Genomic DNA, 18,344 nt, shown 5'->3' on the forward strand with positions numbered 1-18,344 from the left:
ATACAAAAAAAAAACGCAATAAATATAATGGACTAATTTGTCACAAAGGCGTTTTAAGGACCGTCACAATATTCGGCACTTCTTGTGTTAAAGCAGTATAAATTGCTACAAAGCACGAAACTTCAACATTTCATCACTTAATTAAAATTAAAAAAAAATGTAACAGATTTTGATTAAAAAAAACATAATTAAGTGCTCTTTTCAGTATTTTTTTTAATATTTATTATAAGATATGTTAAATGAGAGATACATTACACCGTTTGTACGAACAAAGTTGCCAGTTACAGGTAGTAAAATCATTTTCTATTTCGCTTGAACTTTCAAATTGTCGCCTAGCAATTTTTGTACAATTTTTCGGTATTATTAATATGACATTCGATGAACAGTTTTATCTTATGTTGAAGCAAAAAAAAAAAAAAAACTAATAAAAAGTTTCAATTTCATATTTGTTTGAAGAATGTTGATGCCACCCAAAAGATCACAGACACATTTAGAAAAGTTATGACAGTACTTCGAGTGACCTATATATACCTAAGTTATTGTTATAATGATAAATCACGTCGTAACAAACTTTTAATATATGACTAAGCTATTGTTTTAGCATATATCAATTAAAGAAAGAAAATAACATTGTAAGTACCGAACGAAATCATAAATAACGATTTTAAAACAGGAGATCAATTATAAGTTTACTACTTTCGTTAACTTAAAAATAAAAATTGTGTTTTGTGTGATATGATTATTAAAATTATCAGTAATTGATACCATAAAAAAATATTGTGATATGAAAGTGTAATGTTATAATCGTCAAAAGAATGCTAATACTCACATAACGCCAAGAAAAAAAATTGTCTCACACATTATTAACACCAAACTTATCAAACATTTATCAAACTTCAACATCACAAGCAAACGCACTAAAAATTAGTGCAATAATTTCATCACTAACGTGTTAAATGAAAATAAAGGCAACTCCAGAAAAAAAAAAGTGCTCTCACCCCGATTCTTAACTTGATTTTAAATATCATATAGAATTAAATATAATGCTATGGTACTAAACCCTCCATATACCTGTAGACTTGGCCGTTTTTTCTTCACATAAAGACGAAAATAGAAAACTTTTATACCTCGCTTATGTATGTATCTTGATTCTATTAAGTGCAACATACAAGTACCTCTTAACTTACTTATTTCTCGCTAACATAACTGTAAAAGTAAACAAAATATTCGTTGGAATTTAATTTTTAAAAATAAAATCATATGATGTATGCGCAAAAGTTTCAAGTTAAATTGAGGTATTTATTTTATAATTAGATAAACGATGGACCCAGATTTCACTAAGCCGGCGTAGCCTAGGATGTCGCTTAGACATTTTATCTATACGAGACTTATCTCAATGCGCTGTTAAAGGGCATACCCGTAGGCTTAAAACAAAACCTGTAAATATCATACAGATATATATGTAACAATAATTAGACAGATTGGTTTTTATTTAATACTTGCAAATTGTTGATTATTAAATAAGGCTTCATTTACTAAATACTATTTGTTTCAAAATATTTGTCCAAAAGCTATGTATTTTTTTGATATAGTAGATAAAAATTACATAATCACGTGTCTCATAGTGAAAAACAAATAAAAATCAAATATACTACATATTTTAGCAAATGTAATTATATATTTTATAAAAATAATATATTTTATATTACACATTGAAGCAAACGAAACTAGTCTCATTTGACTAAATATATAAAGGTAACTATTTTCTCGAAAACGTCTGTTTCTAACGGCACTTAACTTTATAGTAGAGTACTGTTTTCTATTTCAATGTATCATATGATACTTAAATAAAGTATTTTACATAATATTACTGTACTTACAGCCTTCCAATATTCGTAAAATCTTTACCTCTTAACACACCTAATAATAGAATGAAAAAAAAAGATTTCACATTTTTTTTTCTAATAATTGTATATTATTAAAATATATATTAATTTAAACTAACTTTCGTTAAAAAAATTGCATACAAAATAGAGCTAACGCAAGTGATTACAGCCGCGTCCTTAGTACGCCGCCCGCGAACATTTCGGATCGACCCGAGTGGGGAGGTGTGGATAAAAACGCTATGACCACACTTGGGGAACACAGAACACGTACCACCACAGGACAATGAAGTTACTCGTGCTGTTAGTCAGTGTGGTAGTTGTCGCCGCTAAGCCGACGACTGACGAAGAAGTCGTCGGCTCCGTCATCGGAGTTGTCAAAGGATGCGCTGAACAAGATATGGCCTTGTGCCTTAAGGTGTGTGTGAAGTGATAATAAAGTGTTTATTAGCCCCGGACTCTGGACTGGACTTAAAATTTATTTAAATTAAGTGTCATGTCAAACTTCTTTGGGTAATTTATAATATAACCGTTGACGGCGCAATGAGAGAAATTATTAGTTAATTTACATTTACGATTAATAGTGAATGAAAACTTTAAATTATTAATACTTAATAAAATTTTAACGCTAATAGTATTTTTAGGCTTTATATATAACTAGTATACGTTAAGATCCAATTCAATTTTCTTTTTCTATGTCAATTCTAAAACGAAAATTTATTTTTGCAGGAAAGGGCACTCAAATATGCCGAAAATTTGGCAACAGCCCGTGAAATTAGCATCGTCGACGGCATCACACTGATCGGCACTGGTTCTTCTCGTGGTGCCAGGTCTTTCGAGCCTCTATCTGAAGAACCCAAGGCTAGGGAAAACCAGGTGGAATCCAGATTAGTTGACGCTGCTGCAGAGTTCCTGGAGAATCACGTCATTCAGCTGCGTGTACCAAAGAGCACCGTCGAAGATGTCAAGCGATCGCTTGAGGAAGGTCAGTAACGTTATTTAGTCATTTCGAACGTTTGTCCAAGCATTGGACGTATTGGGTCAAAAGCTCTCAACCTCTTATTGGAACTTCTTTTTGTTACTAACGGTATCAACTCATTTCAAATATTTGTCCAAATATTGAACATATTGGTTATAAAGCTTCGAGCTTATTAATTATTAAAACTCTGTTAATTTTACTGTCACTATACGTAAATAACATTACATAACACTTACTTGAGGCACCAAAAAGGAAACAACAGCAAGCATTAAAATTCATTCATAAAACAACAAAAACCTTCAAGCCAAACAAATAATTACCGTTAAATTCATAAACTTAAATGGTTGGTATATATTTCAAGAGATATAAACTAACTTAATAAAGAAAATGGCCATGCAAAATACATTACAAACATTCTAATAGATGAAAAAAAAATGTTTATTCCATCAATGGTTATATAAAATACCTCTTGATGAAGATATTCTGCCAACCAAATGTATTTAAATTGGAAAGCAATCCCATAATTAGCAGAAACTCGCTAATTTCCGGTGATAAAATTTATTCAACAATAATTACTTGAGAGTTATCATTTTGTTGATCTCAACGCTTTCACGCTTTGCAGGTGAATTATTATATGAAAATATATATTATTGTTATTTATCTTCTCAATTTCAATTAGCAATTATAATTAAATATATAAAGCGTAACAACTTTCTAATTTTTAGACAATTTATTCTATTAAAAAAATAAAGTAAAATATTCAAACCTTCCAACGCACAGAATAGTTTAATATAATATTATTTTTGCTAAATATGATTATAACAATGGAAATCTAAATAAATTAACATTAATAAAAATGTTATTATTCACAAACTAACTATATTTATTATACGTTATGGTTAGTGGTTGTTTTAGTTAAAATATTTTAGTATGTACTATCGCATAAGATACCTAGTCGCATCTATACAAATAAATAAAATTATAGTGTCTGTTTGTTCATATAAAAAAATAACACTTTTTACAATTTTTGTCTGTCTGTCTGTCTGTTTGTTTCGGGTCATCTCTGAAATGGCTGGACCAATTTTAATGGGAATTTCACTGGCAGATAGCTGATGTAGTAAGGAGTAACTTAGGCTACTTTTATTTTAGAAATTTATTTATTTTATGGACTCTGTGAACTGAAAAATAACTTTTTCTGTTAAATTCCACGCGGACGAAGTCGCGAGCACAGCTAATTAGGTAATAAGCCTGTAATGGTAGTATATATATGGCATTAAATAAATAAATAAATCAATAACTGCAATATTTAGTGATTCTCTGACTGCATACAAAGTGAGTAATAATTATATTCTCAAAATAGTAGCCATATTTGCTAAGATAAATACACAAACAATTAAAGACTTTAAAAAAATGCCAGACACGTTGGCGCAACGGTCACAGCACTGGTTTGTGGCTGTGGCGCTGGCGGTTGCGGGTTCGATCCCCGGACATGGCAAGCATCAGAGTGTTTGTGCTTGTGTATTGTGTGTTTCCGGACCCCCGACACTGGAGATAATCCTACTGGGGCCGTTGAGTGTGAAGCGATTATTTATTTATTTTATTTTATTTATTTACTTTAAACACAAACAAATATTTACATCTATTTATTAATGTATTATTATAAACCGAAATTTAAAAGGCCTAAATAGAGATTATTAAATCTGAAATAATAAAGATAGTACTACAGAAATATTAAAAAAATATATATATATAATGACAAACGAGTAATTACAGTAATTCATATTTTAGTCTAATTTTTATGTTAGTGTGCCAGACAGATAGCATAACAGGTTTTAAGCATAAAAACGTCCAGTAGAAAATTGTTTCATAGTAAACGTTTACTGAGCAATTTGTAAAGTAATAAGTTTCTCCAAAAATAAGCACGTTAGAAATGATTCGATAGATATCTTAAGTACCTACTTAACTGTCTCACATGACAATTTGAAAACGGATTCTCAATTATGTAATAACGTAGAAAAGATGGCTTATATAAATCAGACGACATAATTTCTGCCGAACATGACACTCTCGCCAAAACTTAATAAAAAATCACCACCGGACGTGTAAGTACACACAATAATAAATAGAAAGTCATTCATGGGAATTTAGACCTTAGTATTACGCAAATAAAAATCAACGTAACATATCTAAACGGAATATAAGATATAAGTTTAGAAATCTTTAATCCTGATAATGAAAAAAAAATGTGAATCTAAATGAGGAAGAATAGAAAGAGCAAAGGAACCCGACAGACGGAAGTTTCTCCGCCATTAACAAGGTCGTATCTTGGAAAGCGGTCGTATAAAGTCCAGTTTTTGCAACATCCAAGTTACTAGGAATGTTAGGAACAAGTTTTAGATATCCGTTAACAGCTACAAAATCGCTAAGTAAAAGTCTCGCTCCAGGCGGATTCTTGGTCGAAATATGGAAGTGGGTTTGAAGCTTTCGAATTGTATCAAGTAGATGCACTTTCTAGATAAATGAGGTTGTTATGCAAACTTAACGTAACATTGTGAATTTCAATGAAAACGATACTTGTTTATATTTCAGTGCGTTCTTCGTTTTGAATGCGAATCAGATTTCGGACAATAGAATTACAGTTAATGTTTATTGATGAATAGTAGTGTATAAAATGGACTTAAAGAGATTTCTAAGAATTTGGTATGCAAGTAACGCCTCCTTTTACAATTTAAGTGAATAAGCCACTTCATATGTAAGCAGCGTTATAGCGTTAATTAACCGACTTCCAAAAAAGGAGGAGGTTCTCAATTCGACTGTATTTTTTTTTTTTTTTTTTTTTTTTTTATGTATGTTACATCAGAACTTTTGCCCGTGTGGACCGATTTCGACAAATTTTGTTTTAATCGAAAGGTGGTGTGTGCCAATTGGTCCCATTTAAATTTATTTGAAATCTAACAACTACTTTTCGAGTTATATCTAATAATGTGTTTTTACTTGACGCTTTTTTCGTCGACCTACGTTGTATTATACCGCATAACTTTCTACTGGATATACCGATTTTGATAATTCTTTTTTTGTTGGAAAGGGGATATCCCTAGTTTGGTACCGTGATAAGGAAACTAGGATCTGATGATGGGATCCCAGAGGAATCAAGGGAAACTTTCGAAAATCCGTAATAACTTTTTACTGGGTGTACCGATTTTGATAATTTTTAATTTAATCGAAAGCTGATGTTTATCATGTGGTCACATAAAAATTTTATCGAGATCTGATAACTACTTTTTGAGTAATCTTTAATAACGCGTAGTTGCTTGACTATTTTTTCGTCGATCTACGTTGTATTACTTGTCGATGTAATTGAAGTCGGTTTTTTTTCGTTTGCGAGCAAACACAATTATGTTCTATTTAACGACTTACACTTAGCCATGTGGTTAGAAAAACATGATACTTTAACATCGACAGACCCGGATTTCATTCCGTTTTACCCAATTTTACTTTCATCTTGATTATTTATTTAAAAGATTTAATTTTAATTTTGGGATTGTCATAACTTAAAATGATTTCAATTTCACAGGCCGTGCCAAAAAGAAGAAGTTGAAGCAGCTCCTCCCCATCTTCGCCCTCCTCCAACTGAAAATTCAATCCCTGATCCCTCTCTTCCTCGGTATCATCGCCTTTGCCGCAATCAAGGGTCTTCTCCTCGCGAAGGCAGCACTCCTCGCTTCTGCTCTTCTCCTCCTCAAGAAACTTCTGTCCAAGAGCGATCACCATGAAAGCTACGAAGTCGTAGCTCACCCACACCACGATGAGCACTACAGCCACGGCGGCGGTCACGGCGGCTGGGGAAGATCCCAGGATGCCCAAAACTTAGCCTACAGCGCTTACTCCACCTAAACCTAAGTTAGTTAAAACTCATCTCGTGTTAGTCTCACGCGGACCTCAATTGTTGACGATTAATTTATTGTTATTTAATAATTTATTTAAATTATTTAAAAAAATTTTTTTTTAATATTTTAAATGTCTTAATGCTCGGCTATGGTCTATGCGTCACCAGTACTGTATTCTTATGTACCTGCTGTTTTTATATTGTTATAGTACAAAGATTATGTTGTTAAGTGTTCAATAGCTTTAATTTATTTTTTTATTATTTTGTTTTTGTTTATTTTACTCATCTAAGTCACATGATATTTTATCTAATTTATTCATATCTATTTTTTCATCTATATCTATTTTTTTTAGCTTTTGTAAATACGCTTCATATGTAAATATTTATGTATAAATTGTTTTTTGCACCTTCGCTTATTATATTTATATTATTTATGTTATAGTATTTTGTTTGTGGCGATAATATTTTATATAATTTAATATTGTTAAAGGTGATGCCCTTCTATGAATCATTTTCCTTTCGAATTCCTACATTAAATTATTGTCATATTTCCATCATCGAATATACGAAAGTCATTATAATTTATTTCGTATTTTATTCTTAACTAACCTCCATCAGTCATTTATATTAAATAACATTTAAATCAGAATTAATAAAAAATATTTAATAATATTTTTTTTTGTATTAATTTGTGTTACCCGTCCAATTATCAATTGTTATTATATTATAAACAAATGATAAAGAAACAGATTCTATTCATAAATTTCCCGAAATTAATGTTTCTTACCTAATGTAAAAATAGTATGGTACCTACTCGAAAATTAGAAAATTTTATATTGATAACCCGGTTAAATATTAGGTTATCTTAGGAGAAATTATACTTATATTACAATATTTACATGTTATATTTAAACTATAAGCATAGTTAGTACAGAAAATAACCTCAATATAAAAACAAAAAAAAAAACAAAATTTTAAAATACACTTCAATATGATATAATTTTACGCACTATTTTATCGTTTTATAATAAAATAAATAATCATCATAATTAATGAGAATTCAAAGCAATGTCATTAATTTCTATCACGTGTCAATAGTTACCTAGTACAGAATAGACACATATAAAAAATATGTATACATGTCATTCGAATGTTCCAGCTATGGATTGCGAATAATGAATGGTATCTCATACAATCCATACAAATTTAAATGAATCACTGAAATGTATGTACGTAATGTTTGATTGCTTGTATTGAGGTAGGGACCCAGTAGGAAATATTTTACTCAAAATTTCGTGCAGTCCGACTGGAGAAGCAGCTCAACTGTACAGAGAATTACACATAACAACCGTTCTGGTGTAGCGGTGAGGGTAATCGCCTAAATCGCCGGCGGTTTGCGGGTTCGATTCCTGCTCGGGATGGATATTTGTATTTGTACAAATGTCTATCCTTGTGGGTCTCCTTATCCTGCCTTGGAGAGCACGTTAAGTCTTCGGTCCCAGTTGTTATCATAAACTCCTGATAGCGATCGTTACTCATAGTAGGGAACATCCGCCAACCCGCAGTGGAGCAGTGTGGTGGATTAAACTCCAATTATTCTCCTGCATGTAGAATGAGGCCTATGCTCAACAGCGAGATGTTACAGGCGGAAGCGTAATGAGCTACAATGGCTATCAGGTGCACAGACACTACTCTCATGTATTGTTTTCCTTAGTGAGTACGAGAAGACATCCTTAACTCTTAATGAGGCTTGAGGAAAGGGTCATCGTGCTTCTAATCCTCCATTTTTACAGGTTTCCATAGGCTAAAGTATTCGCTTATCATCGGATAGACCATACACTTGTTTGCCACTATTGTAATATCAACCAAAAAATAGTTGCCGAACAACTAGGTACATTAAATTCATTAATTCATCATTTAAGCCTATTGCAGTCGACTGTTGGACATAGGCCTCAACAAGCTCGCGCTAAAAATGGCGTGAACTCATGTGCGTTGTCCATAGTCACCACGCTGGACAGGCGGGTTGGTGACCGCAGGGCTGACTTTCTCGCACCGAAGACGCTGCTGCCCGTCTTCAGCTTGCCTATTTCAAAGCCAGCAATTGGTTATCCCGCCATCGGTCGGCTTTATAAGTTCCAAGGTGGTAGTGGAACTGTGTTATCCCTTAGTCGCCTCTTACGACACCCACGGGAAGAGAGGGGGTGGCTATATTCCTTAATCCAGTAGCCACACAGCAATTTATTAATTCATCATTACAGCCTATACAGTCCACTGCTGGACATAGGCCTCCACAAGTTTACTACTATACTAGGACAGTATACTAATAAAATATAATTAGATAAAAATCGACGTATACTTACACAAAAAGCGGCGGTAAAACCTCACCGGGTCAGCAAGTATTATTAAAAAAAAAAAAACTAGTACAACACAATCTTGTTAACTAGATTAGAATAAACGAGCGCTTCTGTTATACCAATGCCTCAAACCGTTTTCGCACAATTACTTAATAACCAAAATAGTAAAAGAACAGGTAAGTATATATTAGAAGTAAATAAATTACTATTTGTGTTATTTATATTGGCCTCTTTGTGTATTTCCCATAGTTATATAATAATGACCGTTGGAGCAGATGGGTCCTGGAATGGGAACCGCGTCATGGCAAATGCAGTTTGGGACGTCCTTCGGCCCGATGGACCGACGATCTAAGTAAGATTGCCTGTGTGGGTTGGATGAGGATTTCGGAAAACCGGGATGTCTGGCGTGATCTTGGGGAGGCCTATGTCCAGCAGTGGACTGCAACAGGCAATATTAGCAATAGAAACACTTTTGATACAACGCCGCCAAACTCTCGGGAGTTTCAGAATGATAATCGCGTTGAGCTTCATAGAATTTCGTTTTCATGATGATCGCGATAGTTTAAAAACTTATATTAGTAATAGCTACATTGAAATTTGCTTATAGTTTACCTTATTTATATAGGTCCATTGCTACCATTTGCTTTTTTAAATATACATATACCTATATAAATATATGAATTTCAAGTTCTATTCGAGGTATAAAGAAAATAACTATTTGGGTTTTTTAGACTTATTATTATGATTATATAATTATATATCTTTATGTATATTATTATTAGGATTTTTTTATCGATGAAAACCTTCTTTCAAAATTATCTTAACACCTTTATTTTATTTACAATGATTTATTTGGGTTGTCTGGAAGAAGTGGCTAAATAGCCATAAGTCCGCCCATTGTACTTCACAGTCTGTAAATGTTTTTTTTTTTTTATAAATGTGTTTATTGTTTAAAATGTAGTTGTGGTGTACAATAAAGTATAAATAAATAAATAAATAAAAATATATAATAATTATCGAATGATATAATAATAATAGCAAACTACAATAATAATAACAGTCATCACTAGGCAATGCATGGTGCACCAAAGCATGTTATACTTTCGATTTCTGATAGCCCCACTTATAATGGTGCTACTTAAAGACAATCGCTTTTAAAACAGGTTCGCACGCATTATTCATTGTGTGACCGTGTTTACCATGCTTAGATTTCTAAGATAAAGCATACTTCGGTTAATGGAACTTAATGGAAGTAGGATTCATTCATTATATGCTAATTTTTAATATAAGTTGTTGGTAATTTTTCCGAGGCTAATAACTTTGAATGATATGGTATTGTCACTATTGTCAGGTAATATGTGGTTGTATTAAGGGGGACAGTCTCGCTTTATTTTAACCGACTACAATGAGTTCAATGTGAGCTGTTTGTGTGTGTTTTTGTGTGCATGTATATGTATGTTTCAAGAGCTTTACTTTGTTATTGGCGGATAATTTCCCTATCAGGAGTACGCTACCAGGTGGAAATGATAACTATTGGGATCGACAGCTTAACATGTTCAGAGACATAATGTATAGATCCAGAGTAACATAAGCCCAGAATAAACACAAATGCTTGTATTTATATCTGCCCCGGACTCGATCGAATATGAATCGGCCTTGTGATCGCCGCCATTGAAGAACTGCTCGCATCTTTTATAATAAATGACTAACACTTAATAATACACTCATTTTAATTGTAGTAAAGTTTTATACGACATTTTAGTTGTATAAAAATTTTAGACGACTACTCTGTTTTAATGGTGCATCTGCGTGCGGCGCATAAACATCAGCTGTCGTGGGTTCGATTCCCGCTCAGATATATATTTGCGTTTATAAAAATATTTATTTCCGGCCTGCTTGTCTGTCCTTGTGAGTCACCGCACCGTACCTCGGATAGCATGTTAAGCTATCGGTCCCGGTTGTTATCATATACAAGAGATAGCGATGAGATAGCGTTACCCATAGTGAAGAATATATCCGCCACCCCGCAGTGGAGCAGTGTGGTGGAGCCCAGCTATGGGATATTATAGGCTGAATCGTGGTCTAAAGTTTTATATTTCAGCACGAATATCACTTAATAGAGTATTTTACTTCATTAATTTGCACGAATCTTATAAATTAAGAACAATCGATAATCCCGCTTCCTTGTATAAATCCATATGAACGAACAAAATTGCAGATTGCAGTCTAATAAAAATATGTAAACAAACAGCTAACAGCGCCGTCTGTGAGAAGTATGTGGAACTACAATCATGGTCACATTTGTTTACGCTTCGTTACGAATATGAATGAGCCTTTTGGGATCAAGGTTCTGTTCACGTAAAATGCCACACTACGATCGTTCAATGAACTTGTTTCATTCGTATTTATCATAAAACATAATAAATGTATCTACGTATATAACAAGTTTTTTTTTATTAAACAACCCACACGGCTTCACTCACGTTAATGGCTGCACAAAAAGTCTCCAAAAAAGTTCTACGTGTAACGAATTCTGAAAATCTTTTAGATTCTAAAAGAAGCATACGAAAACAAAAAAAAATGAACATTGTTCTATAGAAATAGACATATAGATATTGTCTTAATACGATTGTTTTTTTTTTAATAAAATTATTTAAATAAATTAGTCTGATTTTATTTACTTTACGAAACACTCGCAAAAATGTGGTTTTAATTATAGTTTAAATAAAAATTAACTATATCCTTCAATTCGCATTAAAAACAATATAATTATTACAGTTTGAACAGCGCCATCTATGTCTTTCCTTTGTAACTATCTGTTGAAGGACGACTTGATGAATGAAATTGAAGTCTCGAGAAACTCGCGGCGGTTAAAGTTCAAGGTAGCGACGCTCTGTCTACTGGCGTTAGTGAGTCATTTTCTTGTCAAGATGTTAAAAATATATTGAGCTATATTATATAATTTACTATTTTTACTAATTTATACCAAATATATATTTTTTCTTAATTTACCAAAAATTAAATATATAAATTTTTGACTATAAACTAATATTGACTAAACTGTGACTTACTACACAAAAGTGGTTATTAAAATGATCTAAAACAACTGCAGTGAATGAACGACATAAAAATAAAAGTATTTTACATTGTAAATGATATAATCACGATTACTCTGTAAAGCAACAAAGAAATAAAAAGATTCGTGATTTTTTTTTTTTCGTTTCTCACACAGTTTATTTCGTGGTCAAGGTTACAACCGTGACGTCGTTTGGGACGTTTTAGTTTTATTTCGTTCCAGCAGATGGAGTAACTGATGCTTTGCTTTATTTTCTTTACCGGTTACTGAACTCGGCATTGAGGTTTTATATTTTTTATACCTAGTATTATGTATTTTGCTAATGTTAGGTAATGTTTGTGCATTCTTGACTTCTTGTGAAGTATTATATTTATGGACTTTTTCTGTGTTATTTAGATATTAGTAAATGTAAATTTTATTGAATATAGAACAGTTTATATATTGTTTTTAACGGTAGCTATAAATGGACTGATTTGACACAATGTATTACTTCTATAAGCATTCAAAATCATATTTCTGCTATTTTATCAGTCAATTTAAAAACGCTAGTAAAGAAGAGAGGTTAAGATTGTATACCTACTTACTGTTTGCTATATTACATAATACTTGAAGAAAGAATAAAGTCAATACTTTTCTAGCCTCTTTTACGTGTTCTAATAAGGTCTTCAAGTACTTTTTAACCGACTTCAAAAAAGAGGGAGACTCAATTTGACTGTATTTTTTGTGTTCTCATAAAATATTATTGGGATTATCCGATTTTGATAATTCTTTTTTTAATCGAAAGCTGGCGCTTGTCATGTGGTCCAATTTGACAAGTTTAATTATTAATCTTTAATAGTGCACATTTAATTGAATATTTTTTCGACTACCTACGTTTTACTAATTGTCGATTTAAAATTGAAGTCGGTTATTTCTAGTTCTTGTAGCAAACATAATTATTAGATAACAGTACGAAAAGTACGATTTCGGTAATCTGGTATTTTGTAAAATATGAATTGCAATAAGTTACAACTGTCAAAGATATTGATTATGATTATTACTTGTATTATTATTAAGTCCCATTTTTAAAGAACGAATAAATGAAGATCTGAAAGCCATAAATATATAAATTCTCGATAATAACAACCGTTGCGTTGCTTAAAATAACTAAATATGCGTATAAATATAAACAAATATCAACTTCATATAATTTAGTGAACGTTTAGCGCTACAAGTGATGTTCAAAGTTCATTTTCAAAGCATCATCAAAGATTCACGTTGATTTCTCTTTAAGCGTACGCGTCTTATTAGATGATTTAAAATTACCGGTCATAACCAACATGAATCGATATAATTAGCTATTGTAGAGATGTTCTTGATCGTTAAACTTGCTTTCGAAAATTGAAAAGCTTCCAATTATTTTAGGATATGGCCAAAGTAATAATAATAAGGCATATCTATCACATAAAAGGCTATTTTAGGCTTTAAGGTTATATCTAAAATTTTCTATGATCTACTTTTGTTTATACTGCGCGAAGTGACCCAGTACATTCTCGTAGGTACTGGGTCTGCTTGTGAAGTATGAACATTAGTTTCATGATATTTTGAAATACTTTTGGAGGGTGCTTTATAATCGATATATCTTTTTTTTATTCTTGTCTGACTCTGAATCTTATCGCGCCAAACTACTCTAAATGATTAGAATAAATTAAAAATTATTTTAGTCAATAATTCGAGTTAGAAAACAACTGACGTTGGGCACAGCAGGAAATTTCCTGCTTAAAATATGGAGCAGCCCGACTGTGGTAGTACGTCGACCTTACAAAAGATCACAGCTAAATAATACTGTTTTTAAGCAGTGTTGTATTCCTGTTGGTGACTACGGTGACCAGAGCCACTGGGGGAATTGGGAGTAGGGTCAGCAACGCGCTTGCTATATTTCTGGTGTTGATTGCGTCTATAAGCTACAGTAATCGCTTACCATCAGACGAGCCTTACGTTTGTTTGCCAACCTAGTTGTATAAAAAAAAAAACAGTCTGTTTCTAGTTTTGTCCCTTAAATTTATGGGGCAGCAAATTAATATGGCCAGGGGCGCTGAATCTTAAAATACGCCACTGTTTTTTGGGTTGCGTACTTAGAAGCCTATTATTTAAAATTTTGATGTCAGATTGGCTTGCGATTTTTAAAGAATATATTTTATACAGTAATAACTGTGTGGCTGTGGCAGTAAAGAATATAGACACCCTCTTTCTTCCCGTGGGTATCGTAAAAGGCAACTAAGGGATAACACAGTTCTACTACCACCTTGGAACTTATAAAGCCGAACGATGGCGGGATAACCATCCAACAGCTAGCTTTGAAATACACAGGCCGAAGAGTGGCAGCAGCGTCTTCGGTGCGACAAAGCCAGCCCTGCGGTCACCAACCCGCTTGCCCAGCGTGGTGACAATGGGCAACACACATGAGTTGACGCCATTTTTGGTGCGAACTTGTGGAGGCCTATGTCCAGCAGTCGACTGCGATAGGCTGAAGTGATGATGAGTGATGATGATGACAATAATAACAAATTATAACAAAGTTAAACAAAGGTATAAATAAAGTATCAGGATTGTGCTTAAACATTGTAAGAGATTTTTGATTAAGCTTATCTAATAAAGATTATTATAGGCACATTTAGTCGTTTCTTAATCATATTTAAATTATTCCCATACTCAATTTTCACAACTTTTTTAAAACTGTATTTAATCATATGTAATTTATATTTCGTTAATTTTTTAAATATAATTTAAAATATGTGTAATATGTAACATATAAAATATACATACACTTGTAATTACAATACATTTCATGAATATTAATAAATTAACTGTTAAGCAAACTAATCAAAAGCGCAATTAATACTTTTATCTTATTTTTATCGCTAAAATCTTCATGCATCGAAATATATATTCCTACAAGCGACTTTCAGCTTTAAATAAGTAAGCATAAGATCTTTAATACTGTACTAATTGTATAAATAAGGTAATTCTTCATAGTCCATACATAGTTTGAAAGTCTTAGATTATATGTTATTAAAATAAAGACTATACTATCATAAAAATAAGAGCTATTTCTCTTTGAAGTTTGGTAACGAAGATGGCAGTATCCGCTTTTCCTATAGCTTTTACCGTACAACCTTCGTTCATGACTCTTGCGTGCAATTTCTTTTAAATTAACCTCATTTTTTCAATCATTAAAATGTATTGGATTTTTTTTAACAATGTTTGAAATGTTTAATGAATATTCTTACGAATAATTTTTCTTAAAGTTAATGGAAAAGCTTAGCATAAAAACAAATTTGAGAAGGACAAGGTAACACGTTTATTCATGTATGATTTTAATTTTATGATCCTTAATTAACTTTCAGAATGGAATAATAAATATAATATAATACATGTAATATTTTTATAGTGTATCTAGTGATTGGATGATATAATTTAACTGTTGTGTAGTGAATTGTATTGCTTAAATAGTGTGTTCAATATGTAATTCAATGTAAAAGCACAGCTGCAATTAAATACTAATAATACTTACTATTTCTTTAATCATTTTAAAACTGACTGGACTATCGTTTAATTAAAAAATCATCTTTCAAAAATATAAATTTGATGTAGTGTTCTATTATAATTCTAACAACGTAAATTAAGAGAAAAAGGTTATGGTGAACCAACTCAATTAGTGCACCATTTTTACCATGTAGTAATAATTTATCAGCCACCCTAGAAGGCAAAAAACGTCCGTAACGTTAAAAAAGTGTAAGATTTTATGTATAATCTATGTATAATGGCTATACAGTGTCTAATATATAGTTTACGTGATGACTGTTATTATTATTATATATTTTTATAAATCATTGTTAATAACATAAAGGTGTTAAAATAATTTTGTAAGGTATTTTTTTTTTATCGATAAAAAATTATAATAAAAATGTATATTCGAATAATTATTTTCTTTATGCCTCGAATAGAACTTGTTAATGTATGTCGAATAGAATTAATATTTTATAATAAGGAACTTCGTTTATATCTGGTGTCCCACGACACGACACGGTTTTTTTCTTTTTTATTATTATTAATATGAATAAGTAATTACTTCCCGATAATGTGAAATATATATTACAGGAGGTTAAATAAAATTCATCACACTCATTTATTATTTAATATTCGCAATAATCTCTTTGTTTTTAATAAATTAATATAAAGCGAGAACTTAATAATACAAATAAATTATAACTTATAACATGTAAATACTGAGTAGAAAAATAAATAAAATAATGAGAGAATGACTTAGAGTTAGTTACAGTTAGAACAGATAAAAAAATAATAATAAATAGATCTTACATAATACTTAAATAAATTATATTATTAAAGCCAGGTACGCGTTGAGAGATAAAAATAAATAAATTCGTCTAACTTAACTTATTTAAAGTTAACAATGAGCAAAACATAACATACATATAAATACACTATAAAAATAGTTACAAAAATCACCTACAAGGTTTACTTAGATATTATGAAAACAATCAGTCATAAATACGGACGCACATCACATACACAGGTAAAATAAGTAATGCAGAGAAATCGTCTTGTAAAGAGGTCGCTATACTAGGTCACCGAAAGCTATGGTTTTTGCGCGGAGTAAGCTAAGCTCTGCGCGTCTAGGGACCGACCCCACCCCCCGCTGTGTCCGCCGCCGCCGCCTCCGCTGCTGTAACCCCCTGTATCACCACCGTAACCGCTGGAACCACCGTAGTCGTGACTAGACGTGTGACTCGATGTGTGATGGGGGTGCGCTACCACCTCGTATGTCACGTGCTTCTGTTGCGACAGGAGCTTCTTCAAACCAATTATAGCTGACAGCACCAACGCGAGTTTACCGATTAGCAACGCTTTACCGGCTATCAAAGCGATAGCACCGATTGCCAGCGGCATCAGAGCCATCATTTTTAACATAACAGCTGCTATGAGAGGTCCCATAATTTTTGCTGCCTTCTTCTTCTTCCCTCTACCTTCTTCCAGGTCATTGTCTTCTGTGAACGATGATACCGTATCCTCTAACGCACGGCCGACACTAGACACTGTATCAATAACATCAGAACCTTTAACTTCGACTCGCAACGAATGTGTTTCTAAGTAGTTCTTCATCTTGCTAACAGGATCTAAAGCTCGCGGCGCCCCAGTCTCGGGCGGTACGTCGCTCGCACGAACAACTGTTACACCGTCGGTTAGAGAAAACGATTCCTTTTGTCCGATCATCTTGTCCACGTATGAAAAAAACTTGTATTTGAGGCATGATATCGAGTCTTTCTTGAGACAGTCGGTGAGCCCCTCGAGATCGTTGTCTGAGTGACTCGTGTCTTGGGCCGGAAGAGCGAGGCAAGACGCCGCTAGAGCAATGAAAGCGACCGTCCTTAACATCGTAGCGTTAGAAATAGACTGTGCGCCGGCGCTGCGCTTCTTACTTTAAATAGTCTCGCTCCGCACCCCTCGCTTTAACCCGTAGAAAAAACCGAAATAAGTTGGACTTTCTCAGTTCGCTAGTAAAAGTAAAGTCCAGGTTTCATAATGTTGCACTGGCGAAAGCCTGTGCGATGACTGTAAAGGTCGTGAACTTGATCGTTACGATGCAAAACTTTTATGATATAATAAGCGTTAGTTATTGCTCGTAAATTATTAGGAGGAAACATTGAACCGCAAGAACGGTTTTCTGACTCTTTGACTAGATTACCGTGTACATGTATATAAGCGCATATTTTGTTTTTTATGTGCCGGAATAACTGAATGCACGCTTACTTTACAATGTAATAATTTTATTGTGTAGCATAGTAATGTATAGCAAACGAAAAAAACCGACTTCAATTACATCGACAAGTAATACAACGTAAGTAGACGAAGAAAATTAACAAACGCACTAGTCGTCACTACCATTTTCGAAGGTTCACCTTGATTTCTCTGGGATGCCATCATCAGATTCTGGTTTTCTTGTCATGGCGCCACCCTTGGGATATCTTCTTCCCAACAAAAAAAGAATTATCAAAATCAGTTTATAAATGACGAAGCTATCCACGAACACACATTTAAAAAATATATCGCTTCAGCCTGTAATATCCCACTACTGGGCATAGGCCTCTTTCCCCATGTAGGAGAA

The 18,344-nt window shown here is 32.7% G+C and overlaps 2 protein-coding genes across 2 annotated transcripts; one reads left to right on the plus strand and one right to left on the minus strand.

Moving 5' to 3' along the window:
• Positions 1 to 2,169: 2,169 nt before the first annotated feature.
• LOC123664902 lies at positions 2,170 to 6,799 on the plus strand. Its single transcript, XM_045599274.1, has 3 exons — positions 2,170 to 2,301; positions 2,613 to 2,868; positions 6,437 to 6,799. The coding sequence occupies exons 1-3, from the start codon at positions 2,170 to 2,172 to the stop codon at positions 6,754 to 6,756; spliced, it is 708 nt and encodes a 235-aa protein (XP_045455230.1). The 3' UTR covers positions 6,757 to 6,799.
• Positions 6,800 to 16,625: 9,826 nt separating this feature from the next.
• LOC123665218 lies at positions 16,626 to 17,614 on the minus strand. Its single transcript, XM_045599552.1, has one exon. The coding sequence runs from the start codon at positions 17,612 to 17,614 to the stop codon at positions 16,817 to 16,819; it is 798 nt and encodes a 265-aa protein (XP_045455508.1). The 3' UTR covers positions 16,626 to 16,816.
• Between the last annotated feature and the right edge of the window lie 730 nt (positions 17,615 to 18,344).

Source organism: Melitaea cinxia, chromosome 23 (assembly GCF_905220565.1).
Source record: "Melitaea cinxia chromosome 23, ilMelCinx1.1, whole genome shotgun sequence".
Taxonomy (NCBI): domain Eukaryota; kingdom Metazoa; phylum Arthropoda; class Insecta; order Lepidoptera; family Nymphalidae; genus Melitaea; species Melitaea cinxia.

Bases quoted from the DNA above. Each gene is read 5' to 3' on its own strand.
- LOC123664902 (XM_045599274.1), top strand. From the start codon at position 2,170: ATGAAGTTACTCGTGCTGTTAGTCAGTGTGGTAGTTGTCGCCGCTAAG. The intron at 2,302-2,612 runs GTGTGTGTGAAG...TTATTTTTGCAG, and splicing joins ATATGGCCTTGTGCCTTAAG to GAAAGGGCACTCAAATATGC. The intron at 2,869-6,436 runs GTCAGTAACGTT...TCAATTTCACAG, and splicing joins CAAGCGATCGCTTGAGGAAG to GCCGTGCCAAAAAGAAGAAG.
- LOC123665218 (XM_045599552.1), bottom strand. From the start codon at position 17,614: ATGTTAAGGACGGTCGCTTTCATTGCTCTAGCGGCGTCTTGCCTCGCT.